This window comes from Anser cygnoides, chromosome 17, assembly GCF_040182565.1.
Source record: "Anser cygnoides isolate HZ-2024a breed goose chromosome 17, Taihu_goose_T2T_genome, whole genome shotgun sequence".
In the NCBI taxonomy this organism is placed as follows: domain Eukaryota; kingdom Metazoa; phylum Chordata; class Aves; order Anseriformes; family Anatidae; genus Anser; species Anser cygnoides.
Genome location: NC_089889.1, coordinates 164,764 through 181,921, shown reverse-complemented (window position 1 = coordinate 181,921; position 17,158 = coordinate 164,764). Strand labels below are relative to the sequence as shown.

Here is a 17,158-nt window from a genome sequence, read left to right as displayed (position 1 = left end):
AGGACTTGTTAGTGTTAGGTCAGAGGTTGGACTCGGTGATCTTGGAGGTCTCTTCCAACCTAGATGATTCTGTGAGAGGTGAGGGATCTCATTTTTCAAGTTGATACTTCCATCAAGCTGCTTTTTTGAGGAAGAACAGGTAAAGAAGTCAGGGTAGCCTCAGCATTTAATTCTCTGGGTATTCTTAACAAATTGTGTGCTATCTAAGGTGATGGTACATGCAAGCTCTGTTGGACATAAGGGATACATTTTGTGTTTTGCTTCTCAAGCTTTGATGGTACCTTGTCTTTGAAGTGTTAAGTACACAGCACTGAGAAACCAGAGGAGAAGCAGGGTTCCTGCCAAGGGTTAGGAACTGGTTTTCAGCTCCTAGTTAGCATCTCTGCATTGATGTCAATGCTTGCCTTCTCTGACGTGGTTCTATACAGAGGAAGTAATGAAAGGATGAAATAGAAGGTAGGCGCCTTAGAATAGAAGCAGTCAATAAGTTTTAAACTTCCATTTAAAAATGAGTTGGGGACATTTTAGTCTGAAATGATTCATAAAAGATCCATACTCTTTAAAGGTGCAATATTTGAGTGCTACAAGCTACAATTTAATGTAGCTTGTAGAAATTTAATGTAGTTAGCTGATCGGAAATTAGTCAGAGTAGCAAAGGTGATGGCAGACAAGAACTTCGGAAAGGCTCTTCAAAACTGACTGGACAGTAGATTCATGCATGAACTTCAGTGTGAAGTGATGCACATAGGGAAGGGAAGAGCAAAGGGTAGCTTCGCATTTATATGGTGATGGGTTGTGAGGTGAGCATCACCATTCTGGAGCAAGATCTTGAGAATGTTCTAGATAGCTTTGCGAAAGCAACTCAGTACTTTGTGGTGGTCAAAAAGGCAAATCGGTTATAAGGAATGAGAAGGGGAAGTCTGGAGAACTGAACAGAAAACAGTTATGTCAATTGTAAGTTTAGTCATGCTCTCACATTGAATACTGCATTTTTGATTCACTCATTTCACAGAAGGTATGTTGGAAATGAAGGTGTTTCAGAAATGGGTAGTCAAAGTGATCAAAGATTTGTAATGATTTCTGCTTCAAGACTAGGAATTAGTCTGGGGAGACTAGGAACTCCAAATCTGTTCAGTAGCTAGGTTGAAAAAAGTAGGAATAATCTGCGAGGATTCACTCATTAGGCACCAGTACTTTTCATGTCCCTTTATCTGTTCCTGTAGGAGCTGCGTGTCATTCCCTGCACTCACCGATTTCACAAGAAATGTGTGGATCCTTGGTTACTGCAGCATCATACCTGTCCTCACTGCCGTCATAACATCATAGGTAAGTGTTGCTGCTAAGGTGCAGATACTCAGCTGTGTCACCCACTATGGACTTCGAAGCTTACAAGATGAAATAGTGCCTATATGTAAATCTCCATACAGCCCATAGTATTTATTGTAATGCAACCCTAGAAATACAGTTAGGGCTAAGTTCTTTAAAAAATGACTACGTACCCTGAAATAACAGGCCACATTTCGGTCTTTTCCTTGTGGGTGCTATGTCCAGCAGAGGGCAGCATGTGACCTATGAACACAGCTAGGACACTTAAGTTTAATAGAATTATTTTATAATAATTTAGTATGTTTTCTTTTTGGTAAGTCTGAAAAGTCTTATATTAATACAGATTTACGTAATGTAATGTTGTGGTGGTTTTACCTTGCTGGGCAGCTGAACTCCACCACGACTGCTCTCTCATTCCCCCTCCTCCTCAGAAGAGCGGTAGAAGAAAGTGTGCTGGAAAGGAGAAAAAAAAAAAAAGGAAACATAAAGGAAAAAGCAAAAAGCAAGCAAAGTCTGTGAAGTAGCACAGAGAGAAAAAAAAATATCTCTACTTCCCATCAACAAGCAATGTTTGGCCACACCCCTGGAAGCAGGTCCTCAATACACATAGCATTATTTTGTGAGGACAGACATCTTCATAACGAGAGTTCCCCCTTCCCCTTTCCTACCTTTTATTGCTGAGTGTGACATCATGTGGTATGGAATATCCCTTTGGTTGGTTTAGGTCAGCTGCCCTGGTGATGTCCCGTCCCCACTTCTTGCCCACCCCCAGCTTACTGGCTTGGGGTGGGGGTTGGAGGAAGTCTTGATGTTGTGCCAGCAATTGCTCAGCAATAGACAAAACAATGGTGTGATATCAATGCTGTTTTAGGTGCAAGTACAGAGCATAACACTATATGGGCCGCTGCAGCGGAAGTTAATTACATCCCAGCCAGACCCAGTACAGATGTGTAAGGTGAAAACAAAAGCAATGACTACCAGCCATGCTCTTAACCTGCAAGATCAGGATTGCTGTGTAAGCAAAAAACTTTCCATATACAAGAACAGTATCTGCAATTATTTACTTTTTTTTTTTTCATTTTCATGCAAATACAATTGAGTTTTTCAAAGGCTTTCAGACAGATGCTCTTGACTTATTTTTGAGAGTTATCGTATTTTTTCTTTTCCGCAAAATGTTGGTACTTTTTTTTTTAAACTTTGTTGTATGCATAATGTAACTAAATTCAGAACAATATATTTTGTTACATAAAGTCTTTTACCTTTATTCCCTTGCACTCCTACTTCTCCACTCTTACTTCTCACATTCAGAACAGAAGAAGGGAAACACAGGTCCAGTCTGTCTGGAATCCATCAACTCAGCACGCAGCCGGCAGCAGAGGGTGATTCTACCTGTCCATTACCCAGGCCGAGTGCACAGAGCAAACCAGATAACTGCATATCCCACCCGGACAAGCATGGACCCTCATGGAAACCCTATCACGGTACTTACAGTTGAGAGACATGGTGAACAGAGCCTCTACCAAGCCCAGTCTGCAGCCTATATCCGAAGTTATCAGCCTATTCATTTGGACCATGCTTTAAACACACATCACTGTAGCCTGGAACATAGGGCTTATTCTCCAGCTCACAACTTCCGAAGACCCAAGTTTGGAGGGCGCAACTTTTCCAAAGCAGCATGCTTTTCCCAATATGAGACCATGTATCAGCACTACTACTTCCAAGGCCTTAGTTACCCTGAGCAAGATGGACAGCCTTCAGCTGGCATTTCCTCAAAGGGTCCTTCCCGTGCCTTTCAGCCTGGTAGCAGCATGCTTTTCCCTCCTGTGGTACACGTAGTGCCCTCATCTCGCTTGGAGAGTGGCAGTACCTCCAGCTTTAGCTGCTATCACGGTCATCGTTCAGTGTGCAGTGGATATTTGGCTGACTGCCCTGGGAGTGACAGCAGCAGCAGCAGTTCTGGTCAGTGCCACTGTTCCTCTAGTGATTCCATGGTTGACTGCACCGAGGTCAGCAACCAAGGTGTTTATGGGAGCTGTTCCACCTTCCGCAGCTCTTTGAGCAGTGACTATGACCCATACATTTACCGCAGTAAGAGCCCTTGCCGAGTGGGTGAGGTTGGTGGTGCAAACAGGGGTGCAATTGTTCTCTTGGAGGGCCCCCATCAGGACGAGCTTCCAGCTCATGCTCACAGTCTGGTGGGTGCTGACTGCCGGCCTGTGCCAGCTTCTTCCTCAGGGGACCAACTGTCTAATTGCAGCATGGATATGAACTATAGTAGTAATTCCTCACTAGAGCACAGGGATCTAAATGGCACTACCTCAGAGGGAGGACCTGAGGCTGCTCCTGGTGCTGCTTTGGATGTTAAAATGAACTGGAAGAATCCAGAGATAGCAGGGCCACTTATGGAGCAAGCATGTGCATGCTGCCTTGAACTCCAGCACTCTGCCCTGGAGCCTAGAAATGGGACAGCTGACTGTAGTGCACTCTTCCTGAGCTCTCCGCTGTGGGGGGCATGTGGCCCAGGGATAGAACCACAGTCAGGGAATACCCAAGGCTTGTACAGTATTAACTCAGACCACTTGCATAGGACAGATGGGGTGAAATACGAAGGGTTGCCCTGTTGCTTCTATGAAGAGAAGCAGGTAGCCTGTAGTAGCAACAGTGGCAGTGGAGGTGGTGGCTGCTATACAGAAGACTATGCAGTGAATGTGCAGTACACGCTTCCTGATGACACCTTGCCAAGCTGCTATAAGGGTATATGTGATCTGGGTCAACGCATCCCCATCATTCCTGAAGACAGAGACTGTGAGCTGATCCTACCTACAGAGTGCCAAGGGACCCACACAGGTAGCTGTAGTTCCTGGGATGGGACACCTGAACTAGATACTTACCTGCACTGCCAAGGTATAGGAGAGGTACAGGATGAGAGGGAGGTGTGCTACGAGGCAACATCTTTCCTTCAGCAGAACTGCTCTCAGGAAGAGGAAGCCAGAATGCTCTTTCCTAGTCCCATTCCGAACACCCAGAAGCTGACAGTGACCACAAAGACCACAGGTAATCTGTGTGCTTTTTTCATTACTGTACCTTTCTGTTCTAGCATATGATATGCAAGATCCCTGCTAGTTTCACAGGTATATGCAGACATAGAGGTTACTGCCATCTTTTTCTTAAGAGTGGGTTATCAACGAATTCTTCACCCAAGAGTGTTACTCTCCTGTTACCTGTACTTATTTGGCCAGTGCTAGAGGGATAGATTATAGTTTACCACCTAACTTTAAGAGCTTTCATACACATACTTTGTGGGGAAGGGAGGAGAGGGTGAAAAGTGATTGCTAGTATCAGGTCCCCATTAGAGCTCTCACAGCCAGGAACACTGTGCCACTCTTGACAGCTTTGGCAGGTTTGAATGGAAACTGCCAGAGTTTCAGGGCTCCTGTTCCAGTGACTGACTGTCCTTGTGGTGAAAAGATTTTCCTTAGATCCAGTCTGAACATTTAATGTCTCAGCTAAAGCCTGTTAACCTCTTGTCCACTGTGCATCACTGTGAAGACTCTGGCTCTATCTCCATGACATTCACCACATAGGTGTTGCAATCTGTTAGGGGGTTCCCCCAACACCTTCTCTTCTGGAGACAGAATAAACCCACTCCCTCAGCCTCTTGTCAAAGGGCAAGTTCTTCAGCCCTCTGAGCATCTTGTCTGTCTGCTGAACTTGATTCAGCCAGTGTCATGTTCTGGGGGCCCCAAAATAGGATGCAATATTCTAGATGCAATTTTCCTTAGTTTTAACCAATTACTATTTCTTTATCCTTCAGGTGCTGGATCTCATCCCATGGAGAGAAGCCGGATCAGTGATTAGACCTGTCCAGATGACACCAGGTGGAGAAGTGGAGCTTATGAAAGACTCCAAATTCTCATGGACTCCATTTTTTTTAAGCTTTGACAAACACACAAAAGTGGTAATGTGGAGAAGTCCCTCCCCCACTTTCCCCACTTTCTCTTCCTCTGTGTCCACATCACCTTGATCTCCTTTCTCCGTCTTGCCTGAAGCCTTCAGGCCTCCATTGGTGTGCAAAGCCCATGTGGGACATGGTATGGAGCATTCTGAGCTCTAGTGCCATTTCTATATTAATGACAAAGTGTTATTTATATTTTCTTTTTAGAAGTGACTATGTCAGCTCTTGCTGAGAAGTAACATGGTCTGTTAAATAAGCCAGGCTATGTGTAGATGCTGTTACCTCCTACTTAAAGGAGTCCAGCTTTTGATAAGCTCAGGGCTACACACCTGCCTTAGAAACCAGATAGCACCTTGAAATAAAGTAGTCCAGAGGGATACAGCTGCTGAATGGATGTTCAGATACCAACTAATCCTAGTAGCAAATCCTAGTAGCCAACAAGTTATACAAGCGATTTTGAGGGAGGTGAAGGATTGGACTGTCTCCTTCTTCCTCTCCCCTCCCCCCCTTTCATGCTGCTCTGATGATTTGGCTAGGAAGGGTCTCCTGCCATTGTGATTAGTTTTAACAGATTGGGGGTAGGGAAACAGGTAGCTCAGAATATTCTCATTCCCACTTCCTGCTAAAACACAGACCTCATTGTATCTTCTGACTGGTGAAGAATGTTGTGGGCCCTTCCCTCAAACAGATGGTAGAAGAAAGTGCTTAGAAAGGGTGAAACCTTTGTAGATGACAAATCTTGCCTTTCATAGGAAGTTTTTCAGGCACTTGTAGCCCCTCTTCTGGATGTGAAAAATGCTGGCATATGCAGGAAAACAGAGTTTGCAGGGGGGCTTGTAGCTTGCCTGGCTCATTTTGGGAATTGGTCTGATGCCTTGTTTCCTTATAGCCTGCAAGCACGCCTAAGGGAAGCAGTGCTTGTCACCCGTTGTGCACGTGGGAAAATGAGGACTTGTTTTAGTCATTGTTTCCTTCTTTGCTGTGGTTGATGTAGCTTCCATAGATTGATTTATTTTAAAGGTTTCTTGGGCCCAGTTAGTTGTGTTTCATTTTTGTCTTGTGTACAGAGTGTTCTCTGTACTCCATTAGCCTGGGCACATCCTTTTGTTCTTGTACTAGTGGGGACGTTTGTTATCATGAGATAATGTACGTCATCACTTCTGATAGCAATTGTTTCCTGTGGAAACAGCGGCTTCTGAGTAAGAGGCTACCATAGCATGGTTTAAATTGCCTGTCATGCTGCATGTGCCTGAGGACACAGTGTCTGGTGTATTCTCAGCAGGAATTCTCCTAAAGGGAAACTGCTTAGTTAATGCCCACATTGCCAGTCTTCCAAAAAAAAAAAAAAAATTGACTAAAGTTCAGTACACATGGGAGATATTTAAAAGACATGAAAAAAAGTTCATGTTACATTTTCAAACAAAATGTCCTTGACAGCACTGGGCTAATTGTGAGAACCAGAAAAGTTAACTTGTTTTCTTTATAATCCCAAATATTTTAAAAGAAGCAAATAACCAAGAAACAACAAATATGTTTGTTTACTTTTACTTTTTATACTCAATAAATTAGGGAAAAAAAACTGTGTTGAAAGGAGTTCACATTAGATCTCTCTAAATGAACAACCAAATCCAGCTATTCAGAGAATTCATACAAGACAATATCTGGGTATAAAATTGAAATAATAATTAAAATAAACACATTTTCTGTGTATGAAGTTTATTGAAAACTTACTCATTCTCTGAATGACTGTACTAAGTGGTATGTGTTGGGAGAATAAACTCTAAAAGATTTTTTTTTAAAGTCTTACCTTTCTCCTTCCTCCACTCAAAAGAAAATCATTTTACAAGTTATGGTGTACTGCCTGGGTTATTTTGCTTGGTGTTTTGTGCGGCATTATCTAAGGCCACCTACAATGCATTGTACTCTGTAACTGCACAGCATGTTGTGGTAAAATGTGGTTATAAAAAACGGTATTTGAATGTTCTGGCTTAGGGTGTTCCTGGATGTACTGGTCTCATTCACATGTTGTGGAAATCTTTGCCAGTACAACAGTCTCTGCAGGCCTTACCATACAGATATACCCTACACTTGGTTTCCGTGTTTGGTTTTATATTCAACATTTAGTTAATTCCCTGCTACCTGTATGTGTCTATACAATCTATAGGCCAGCCGGCCGTGATAGATGGTTTTTATAACAAAATGCCTTTCTACTACTTACATGAAAAGTTGTCATTGTGTTTGGCTCATGAGGCACTATTTAAAATGTTTTAAAAGTTATCTTATAGCACTTAAAATTGTTTTGTATAAAATTTGCTGTAAAGATTTGTAATATGGTCAAAGGGCTCTTTCTCCTTCATTACCATTTTCAAAATGTTTTAAAAGCTAGAAAACATCTTGTATATATTCTGTATATGTATAGCAGCACATTTCATTTATGGAAATATGTTCTCAGAATATTTATTTACTAATATATTTATCTTAAGCCATGTTTTATGTTGAGAGTGTGTGACATTATTGTAATAATCATTGAAAATCACTAACATGAGGCCCTGTAAATACATTATAATTGCACACAAAGATTTTACAGTACTTGCCGACCAAAAATGATTTAAGAAAAGTTGTAGTTAGCTGCAGTTTTGTAAGAAAGTGTACAAATGTCTGTATTAAAAAAAAAAAAAACACTCAAAAACACACAAAAATACAGTTTTATTGCATACACGTGTGGAAGTTGTCCTTCTTGTTTGTGGGGAAAGGACACAGCTGTGCTTCTCAAAGTACAGTCCTAGGTGGACTGTTTTCAACAGCAGGGTTTTTTTGTTTGTTTTGGGGTCTTGTTTTGTTTTTAATAATAGGTAAACAAATATATGCATACACACACATACAGATCCTAACAAAAATGATCACAAAAAATTTGTAAGTGGGATTTTTTGGAAGCAACCCACAATGTTCTGTCTCAGGGCCATTAAATTTCCAGGCAAGTGCCACACTTGAATATCCAGCAGATTAACTTATCTACATGGTTTTGTGCTTAGTATAAGGTTATTACTTGACAATTTTAGCTCCTTCCTAGTACTGTCCCCAGGTAGTCTCACCCATTATCAGTGTTGCATGAGGCTGCCTGTCACTTTAGGGTCTCTACTCACACCTGGTTGATCTTGCTATTGAGGAGGGGGAAGCTAGGCATTTTCACTGCAGGAAAACAAAGACTACACAGGAAGGAAGGGGAAGGAAAGTATAGGACACAGAAGGAAAGGAGAAGGGTTGGGAAGTCAGCACACCAGAGTATGCTGTGGAAAAGATGGGGTTAAGAGCTCTGCCATGGGAAGGAAACGGTAGGAAGTACAATGAAGCTCAGGCTGCAAGGTGGTAGTTAACTAAAAAGGTATCATTTGGGACTCTATATAGTATGTAGGCTCTTTGAGGGGGTCATAGAAGCCACTGAAGCCTTGAATCACAATTGAGTGTCACACACTTGCTGGAAGGCATCCTCATTTATGTTTGGAGCCTGCATGTTCCGTGTAGCAAAGGAACTTATTTCTGGTTTAATTTCAGGTAAAAATAATCTTTTGTCCTGAACTAGAACTATTTCAGGACCTGAGCCAGCATGATGCAAGTAGATAAATTACGTTAAATGATGTTGAATAGTCAAGATAGACCCAAGCCCATACCCTGGATCATGAAATCACAGGCTCCTCTGAAATTGAAATCAGTCATTTTGTCAGCAGAGGGCATAATTTGACCAAAAACATTAGAAGAGAGTGACTTGCAGGTATGTAACAGCTAGAGGACAGCAATCTCCATGTGCGTACATATGTATGTGATATATGTATATATGCCATTGTTGAAATCATTTGCCTCTATATGTTTTTATTTTCAATACAGCAATACACACACAAAAAAAAACCCTTCCAATCTCCTCCTTCAATTTCTTCCATCTCACAAAGATGTTTACCTGGTAATTCCCTGGACTATTCCCCACCTCTCATCTAAGTCTGTTCAACTGCACTGTAATTCGTTCACCTCAGAATTCACCCAAGAAGAGAGCATTCTCTCCAACCATCTGTATTGTATGGGAAAACACCATGGCTGATGTGCTGGGAATCCTATCATGAGGATCAATTAGCATCCTTATCTCAGGTACTATCGGAAAGCCTGGTCTGTGTGAGAAGACGGGCAGAATAATGGAAGAGCAACAGGCAAGAGGGAACTAAGCAGCACTGGCAAGTCATGTTCACTTCTCAAAGTAAATGCCCCTCTTTTGCTTAACTTGAATGTTGCACTTTTTTGGGGGGGGTACTCTGTCTCTTCTTAGTTGTGACTCTTTCTTAATGACTAAATAGTTGCTACAAAAATATATTTGTAAGGGGAAGTTCTTTTTGTTGCTGAGGTTTTAAGTATTTAAGGAATAACTTTGTGGCAAAATTGGTCTATGGGCACCATAAACCTACATGGATCCTCCATGTAGGAAAATAAGAGAAGGAACAGAATATTCTTAATGAGATTGTGTATTACAGAAATACTTGGTACTTCTGTAATATTATCTCATGTTTGCTTTAGCAACATGGGGTGCATCTGTCATACTGACAGGTGGTTATCTATATTTTGCACAGTAGTGCATGCAGAGCACAGTGCTCAGCATTTATGGGTGTTCTCTATGCCTACAAGCTCTTTACGATCCTTGTGTTAAGAGTATCTTTTAAATATGCCTGTGTTCATACAATTGGAGCCAGCCTGCCCTAAGTCTTTGTTCAGACAACAGTATACCTGAAATCAGATACCTTATCTGGATATAGAGGTTCTGTGCTTCCACAACTTAGTAAAAAAGTGTTTCTTTCAGAGTAAAGAATACATTTCCCTCTTGGGGAATGAAACTGCTGCTTAGGAAAAAAAAAAAAAAAAAAAGAAAAAAAAAGGCAACAGTTCCCAGAATAAACAGAGGTTTAGGAGGCGTCTGAACCCTAATGGCAAGAAAGGAGAGCAGAGCAACACCCTCTACATAAGAGGCCAATGCCTGTATGACAGTAGCGTTTCAAAATGAAAATAAGAGTTTGAGTCCTGACATGAAAAGGTGGAGCTGGAGACGATTTTGGTACCTGACACTGGTATTTAGACATTTACATAAATGAAGCTGAAGCTTCCTGTGAGCAAATGTAGCATTATTTTGGTCAAAGGACAAATTACTGAAAGAATAATTTTGCAAGAAAATGAAAACAGCATTACCTTTAGCTAGCAACATGATGATGTTACAATTTGTAGAGAAAACCCTGAAATAATTGTTATAACAAATTCTAACAGTTTGAAAACATATCCGAAAACTTCAATATTCTGTTACATCAGAAATAGCTTTTCAAAGCAATAAAATATTTTCCATATGTAATCATCCTCTTCATTTTCAGCTCAAATAGTCCTAAAAACCCCCACAGCAAACAATCCACTGGTAAACTACAGTGCTTCTGCCTCTGCTATGCAACGCTCTTCTACAGCGTAGCAATGCTAACTGAACTCATGCAGAAATTCACTGTATTTAATTTTTTATAATTGTTAATTACAGCCATTTGTTGAACACAAGATGACCACATGTAGGCACAGCACATGTTTCAGTGGTGAGTCATTTCAAGTTTGATTTGTTCTGTTTTCTTGACAGTCTTATTTGGTTCATGTGATATCTTTTGGATTTACAGTAAATTGTCTTGAGACTGAGATTCAGAATGCCTAATTTTATCCCAAAGCACAAGTGCTCAGTAAAGATGAGAAAATATGAGTTGCGTTAAATGTATTTGTTGTGGGGATATTGTTATAGAAAAATGACACAATCTGAAGGCAATTATATTTTTCACTCTCAAGATCTCAAGGTAGTAGAGTGATAACTTTGTTCAAAAATGTCTAGAATAATTTTCAGGTGAAACTATCACTGAAATGTATTTCATCAGAGGATTGTGAAACACTTTTTTGCAGGCTATTAAGTAATAGTTGGACAACTGTTTGTCAGGAGTTATGTTTTTGTAGTAGACCTTTCCATTAGGCAAAGTAGTGCACTAGAAAATATTTGGCAGTCTTTTCCACTGCCTGAGAAAGCTTATTAAGCAGAAGATTGAACTGGAATAGCTAGTCCTGCTCATTTAGTGGCAGTCCAAGTGTCTGCTGATGTGTTGGCCTATACTCATACAGAAAGTAGATTCATTTTCCAGGGCTATCAGTAAAAAATCTCGTATTTATAGTATTGCCTGGGGAGCTTGGAATACAGAGACCATAATTCTGCAATACTGTTGGGTTGTCTGGATGAGCAGTGTTTTTAAAGCTCCTCAAAACTTTACTGGCTATAGAAAAACTGTCAGAAACATGTCTTAAATAAGATGATGTTGTTAATGCTTGATTGAAAAAGCAGATGAAGGTGTTGGATGTTAAAATGGTCCTGAGAATATATGCACATGGATTTCCAGAATCTGATGAACGGCCAAATACAATTACAATCTAGACATGCGATTCAAAGGAAGACAGTGCATCTTAAGCAATTGTTTCATCAGCACCTATTCTGCTACAAAATTGAGAGTCTGCGTTACTCTATTCTCAGTGCTTTTCTGTCTTATATACATCAATAAATTATCTTTGAATTTTACTGTGGTTACAATGTATAAAATATTTATTTTTTTCTCAGAATGTAAACTAACATCTTTTCTTCCTATGAAATGTTAGCAAGATACAAGCATAATATGCTGTATTAAATAATGCATTTCCTATACATATATAAATATATATATTACTATGATAACAGATCACACATTTTTAAATTACAGTCTCCATTTTCCCTCCAACATAACAATATTAAGACAAAAGTACATATAAAATCATTTAGTCAACAAACAAACCTAATTTTTTTAAAGTAGATTTTGAATTAGGAAGGCCACCTTTCCAGCTGGTTACCATCCAAAGTCCATATATTCTGTAGGCTACTGTAACTGACATGCTGCATAAAGTTAAGAGGCAGTTTCACAAAATGCTACAGTGGCAGTGCCATCCATAAGTACTCACTGCCCCTGCTTTTGGTGCACTCCTCTCTTTTTCCTATGGCGTATGCTCCACATAGCTAAGATAGCTCACATTTCTGTGAAACCACCCAATAAGCAAGATAAGAGAATTTCTCATTGCTAAAAGTAACAGCTGGGAGACAAGTGGCTGGAGAGCGGCTCTGCAGGAAAGGATCTGGGGTGCTGGTCAACAAGAAGCTCGACATGAATCATCAGTGTGCCCTGGCAGCCAAGAGGCCAAACCGCACTTTGGGGTGCATTAAACACAGCATAGCCAGTCACTTCTGGTGATTCTCCCACTATGTTTAGCTTTGGTGCAGCCTCAGCTTGAATATTGTGTACAGTTCAGGTCTCCACAATATAAACAGGATGTTAAGGTCCTTAAAAGTATCCAGAGGAGGGCAACAAGGCTGATAAAAGGGCTGGAGGGCATGCCCTATGAGGAGAGGCCGAAGATCCCTGGTTGTCTAATCTGGAGAAAAGAAGGCTGAGAGATCACCTCGTTGTGCTACAAATTCCTGAGCAGGGGAATGGAGAGGGAGGTGTCGGTCTTTGCTCCCTGGTGACCGATGACAGGACGTGAGGGAATAGCACAAAGCTGTACCAGAGGAGGCTCAGACTGGACATCAGGAAACATTTATTTACCGCGAGGGTGGTCCAACACTGGAACAGGCTTCCTGGTGAGGTGGTTGATGCCCCATGCCTGTCAGTGTTCAAGAAGCATTTGGACAATGCCCTCAATAATATGTTTTCATTGTTGGTTAGCCTTGAAGCAGTCAGGAAGTTGGACTAGATGATCTCTGGAGGTCCCTTCCAAATGAACTACTCTAGTCTAACTGAGTGAAGAAACAATGATGGTAATTTTTAACCTGATCAGTTTATTGCACTACCACATAGCCAGGCATACCAGCACAACAAAGCGTGGAAGGGGGCAGGGGCTGGAATGTGTGTATGTGAGAAGCAACTCCTCATGATGGTATTGTTGTCAAAACAGTTGCCTTTGAAGCTGTGGCCAATAATACATTATGCTGCCAATAATACATTTGCAGCCTGTCCATCCTGTTGAGAGAACTACTAGGTAGGAGTTTGGAAGGCCATTCAGATAAAATTCCAGAGAAATTCCCATTCTGCAGCTATTTTCAATTTGTTGAAGTGCTGTAAACACAAACATGATGACATTCAGAGCTATGTGCATCATCCAGCTGTCAGTGCTCAGCTGCTAATGTCATAGGGGTATGCATTGCTGTGTGCTGAATCATGTGGGATTACAACAGTTGCATGTGTCAGTCTTTTCTTCTTCCTCTACCAAAGCCTTACAGCAAACATCATAAAGTGCTGTATTAACGTATATGTTGGCCATATACCACCATACCACTGAAGTGTCTGTGCTAGGTTTACAGGTGACTATACCAAGTTTTGAAAAAAAAAACACTTCAGAGATCTGCCTGTTCTTTATGGTTTCAGGCACATACAGTAAGAAGTGCTACAAGGACCCTCTTGCTGCATTTCGATCTATTACTGTTTCCTAGTAGAAGAGGTATCTAGAACTGGGCAATCTGAAAGACTTTGGGGAACATAGTTTCCTTGACACTTTTGTCAGTGCATTTTCCAATGTACTGTGCAATACCATAAGCTTAGTCTTTCATTGTTGACATGGCCAGTTGATCTGCTATAACTGCTATTTTTCTGACTCTTGTGTATGGGAATAAGAGAAACATTCCCTAAGAAAGGCACATGAAATATTTAATTATTTAAAAAGTAGCTGAGGAACTGATGCAAAAAATAGTTTCTAGATTCTCTAAATTTTGCACTAGTATCATCAGTCTTTTTCTTGCCGTTTGTAAAGGGATTTCTCCAATTTAATAGTAAAATTAAAATCCTTACTGAAAAAGAGATGTAAAAAAATGTTCTGTCTTTTTTTTCCTTTTGCAGTGGGTAGAAATCAGTCATGGGGTGCTCCTTATGTTTTTTCAGGTTATCAGCATTAGTTAACTGCTGTATGAATTTTCCTTTGACTGTATATTTAACTGCTCAAGAACATTTGATAAGAAAACAAAGCTTCCTCAAAATGTGCTCGTAATTTAACTCCTACAGATCTAGTTTTATTCTGTGGCTCCATCCTAGCTGTCCGTTAATGAATCAGAATAACCATCTAGAGGAAGTAAACTAATTTGCTTCACTACAAATCTTTGAAGGATTCTTTCACTGCACAGCACGATGCAAACACAGATTGTTAAAAAGGCAATTTTAAGTTTTTCATTGGGTCTGAAACAGACAATATTTTTTAGTCCAAGCTGATGACACATAAGAGAGAACTGGCATATTTTACAACACTTCCTATCTTGATTTTTGGCAATACTGTAATTATTTTTTCCTGTAACCTTTCCAGCAGTTCATGCAATATGTGCTAGATGTTTCCATAATATTCTGATTTTGATATAAACAATTCCATAATTGCTAGCTTAGTGAAGTCCTTTTTCTATTAAGCACTTATTGTGCAATTGTGGCGGTCATCTATGGTACATAAATGGAGCTGGAAGTAATTCAGTTCAGGTAAAAGACTAGATGTAGAATGGCAAGTAAGGCACAATATTTCATTGTTTAATTTTTAGATGCCCTATTTTTTGAAGGAAAACTATAGTCCCCATGAAGATAGGGGCTTTAGATTTTAAAAACAGAATGGCAAATACTAGAATGAATTCAAAGTCAGTGTCAGTTATCTTACTTTTCTTCATTAGCTTTTGCAGATGCGTTGAGCAGTTGTTCTCAGACCACAGGTCTGGTGTATAGAGTATTGGTATGCTTAAACTTATATTTATTCCTTTTGTTCTAACTGGAATTACTGTACTTTAATGTCTCTCTAATATAGTTTAAGGAACTGCTCACTAATGCAAACCTTTCCAGTCTACCTATCTGACCTGTATTGTCAGTTTTTCCTAAGTATCTTGCTGAGCTGGACTTGAAGCTGAAAGACTCACTGTTGATCCCCAGTGGTGGGATGAGAAGTCTGAGCAATTTAGGTAGACAGATGTTCTACTAAAGAGAAAAAAATAGTTAATTGTTACAACCAAATAGAAATTATTTCACAGATCAGATCCCCACTGATCTTTTAGTTCTTCTATAATTAGTCTTAAAAACGCAGTGCCGTTTTAATTTTGCAGGCAGGGAAACACTTTCTTCGCACAGTTAGTTATCAAGGCAACTGTTGTGTATGTTTTCCAGTGCACAGCCTGGCATAGGTGTTGACAGCAGAATACAACTCTGTAAATATTTAAGGCTGCTGGGATTAATACCTTTAACCTTGGAGTGAGAATTGGTGTTAGCCTCACTATCTAAAAATTTAGTTGATTTATAATTTCCTTGAACAAGCCTTTAAGAAGTCCTAAACTCACATCCAAAGTTAATGCAGGACTGCAGACTGGCATATGATAGTTTTTGAAAGGAACACTCTATGAGCAAAATCGTCATAACCATTGGTGAATCTGACTGCTCACACATATTTGTTTATGTGTAATACACACCTTGACCCAGTGAGAATTAGTCCAATGACACATTTGCAGCTGAAGATCCATTGAGAGTGTGCCTCCTGAATTTGATTTGATTTTTGTTTGTGTATCTCTGCTTGTAGAAACAGAAAAATCTAGAAATAGAGCATTGGCAACCAGCCTAATAATTCCTCAGTCTTTTACTCCCAATTTACTGTATAGTGACATTTAGAGATGTTTACATTAAAGCCAAATAAGCTCTGGCTTCTGTGGCACCTGAACAGGTTATCAGTATCTACCTCTGTCTTCAGCCTTGAGAATAAAGAGACTAAAATGGCCTGATACAATACAGTGACACAGGAAGACAAAAAGTCCTCAACCTGCAGATACTCATTCAATTACTTTTTGCAGGGTTGTGAGATATTTTGAATTTTACAGGTTTTCACTTGTATTTTAAGTGCACTGGTTTAAAGGCAGCAGTTAACAGTACTGCAGGTTTGATGAGCACCAAATATTTCAAAATTATTGCATCAATTAAATCCATCATCACTAGTATACACAAGAAAACAGCAGATCAAGCAAAGTCTTTCAAAGGCCTTTGGAAATTGACTTTTTGGAAGACAAGTATGGGTTTGGGAAGAAAAAAAAAAAAGAATTATTCCTAAATCACCTGGATTTTAAGAAGATTGGTTCCTGTAAAATAAAAGACACTTCAGTTTCCCACTAATGGACTGCAATCATCTTGTTGACTTTGAAGCTTCTTCTTGAAGATGGATATTGATGTGGATGGCTGGTAAAATATACTCCAGATCTCACCAGCAGCAGTAACCTCATTGGAATCTTCCATTTCATTTGCAGATGGTGTTTGATGGGATCTAAGAAACAAGAGTTAGTTCACAATAAGTATTAAGGTGCACAGGAAGCTGCTATTATTAGTACGTTTGCATTATTGCTGCACTGATAATGCTAACGAGTTCCTCTATGTCTGTGACCGTATTTTTTTTTCTACTTGTTACATAGTTGCATAAGTTTTTGAAGGATTTGTTGGTTGCTTTTTGGACCAAATGACAAATAAGGCATACTGTCGCTATAATAGTTGCTACCCTAATGAAAGCAATTAAATTAATCTGTCTGTACATATTCTATTACTAATTACTATTAATTCATGTCCTTGTATATTTAAGTTAGTTTGTGGTGTGTAAATACAGCACAACGTTTATGATTTGTTCAAAACTCACCCATCATTTCAGTGAATGAGTAAGTAGATGCTACCCTAGCAAACAGGGAAGATTTTTTTTTTTAAATGTGCTTGATTAGTATCCTATTGAGGATACAAATATGTAACATATAACTTGATTTTAAATATG

The 17,158-nt window shown here is 39.9% G+C and overlaps 2 protein-coding genes across 16 annotated transcripts in view; one reads left to right on the top strand and one right to left on the bottom strand.

Annotated features, from left to right (window-relative positions):
• ZNRF3 (zinc and ring finger 3) overlaps positions 1 to 6,657 on the top strand; it is a 112,093-nt gene extending 105,436 nt beyond the window's left edge. For all 8 annotated transcript variants that reach the window (XM_013193644.3, XM_048073665.2, XM_066978787.1 and 5 more), the window contains 3 exons: positions 1,224 to 1,326; positions 2,635 to 4,380; positions 5,141 to 6,657. In XM_013193644.3, the coding sequence (XP_013049098.1) occupies positions 1,224 to 1,326; positions 2,635 to 4,380; positions 5,141 to 5,184 (1,893 nt within the window). In that variant the 3' untranslated portion in view covers positions 5,185 to 6,657. The remainder of the gene's footprint in view (positions 1 to 1,223; positions 1,327 to 2,634; positions 4,381 to 5,140) is intronic.
• Positions 6,658 to 7,968: 1,311 nt separating this feature from the next.
• KREMEN1 (kringle containing transmembrane protein 1) overlaps positions 7,969 to 17,158 on the bottom strand; it is a 40,529-nt gene continuing 31,339 nt past the window's right edge. For 3 of the 8 annotated variants that reach the window (XM_066978791.1, XM_048073671.2, XM_048073670.2), the window contains exon 9: positions 7,969 to 16,666. In XM_066978791.1, coding sequence (XP_066834892.1) covers positions 16,504 to 16,666 — 163 coding nt within the window. In that variant the 3' untranslated portion in view covers positions 7,969 to 16,503. The remainder of the gene's footprint in view (positions 16,667 to 17,158) is intronic. The other 5 variants (XR_010825485.1, XR_010825484.1, XM_066978792.1 and 2 more) reach the window with 5 other exon arrangements.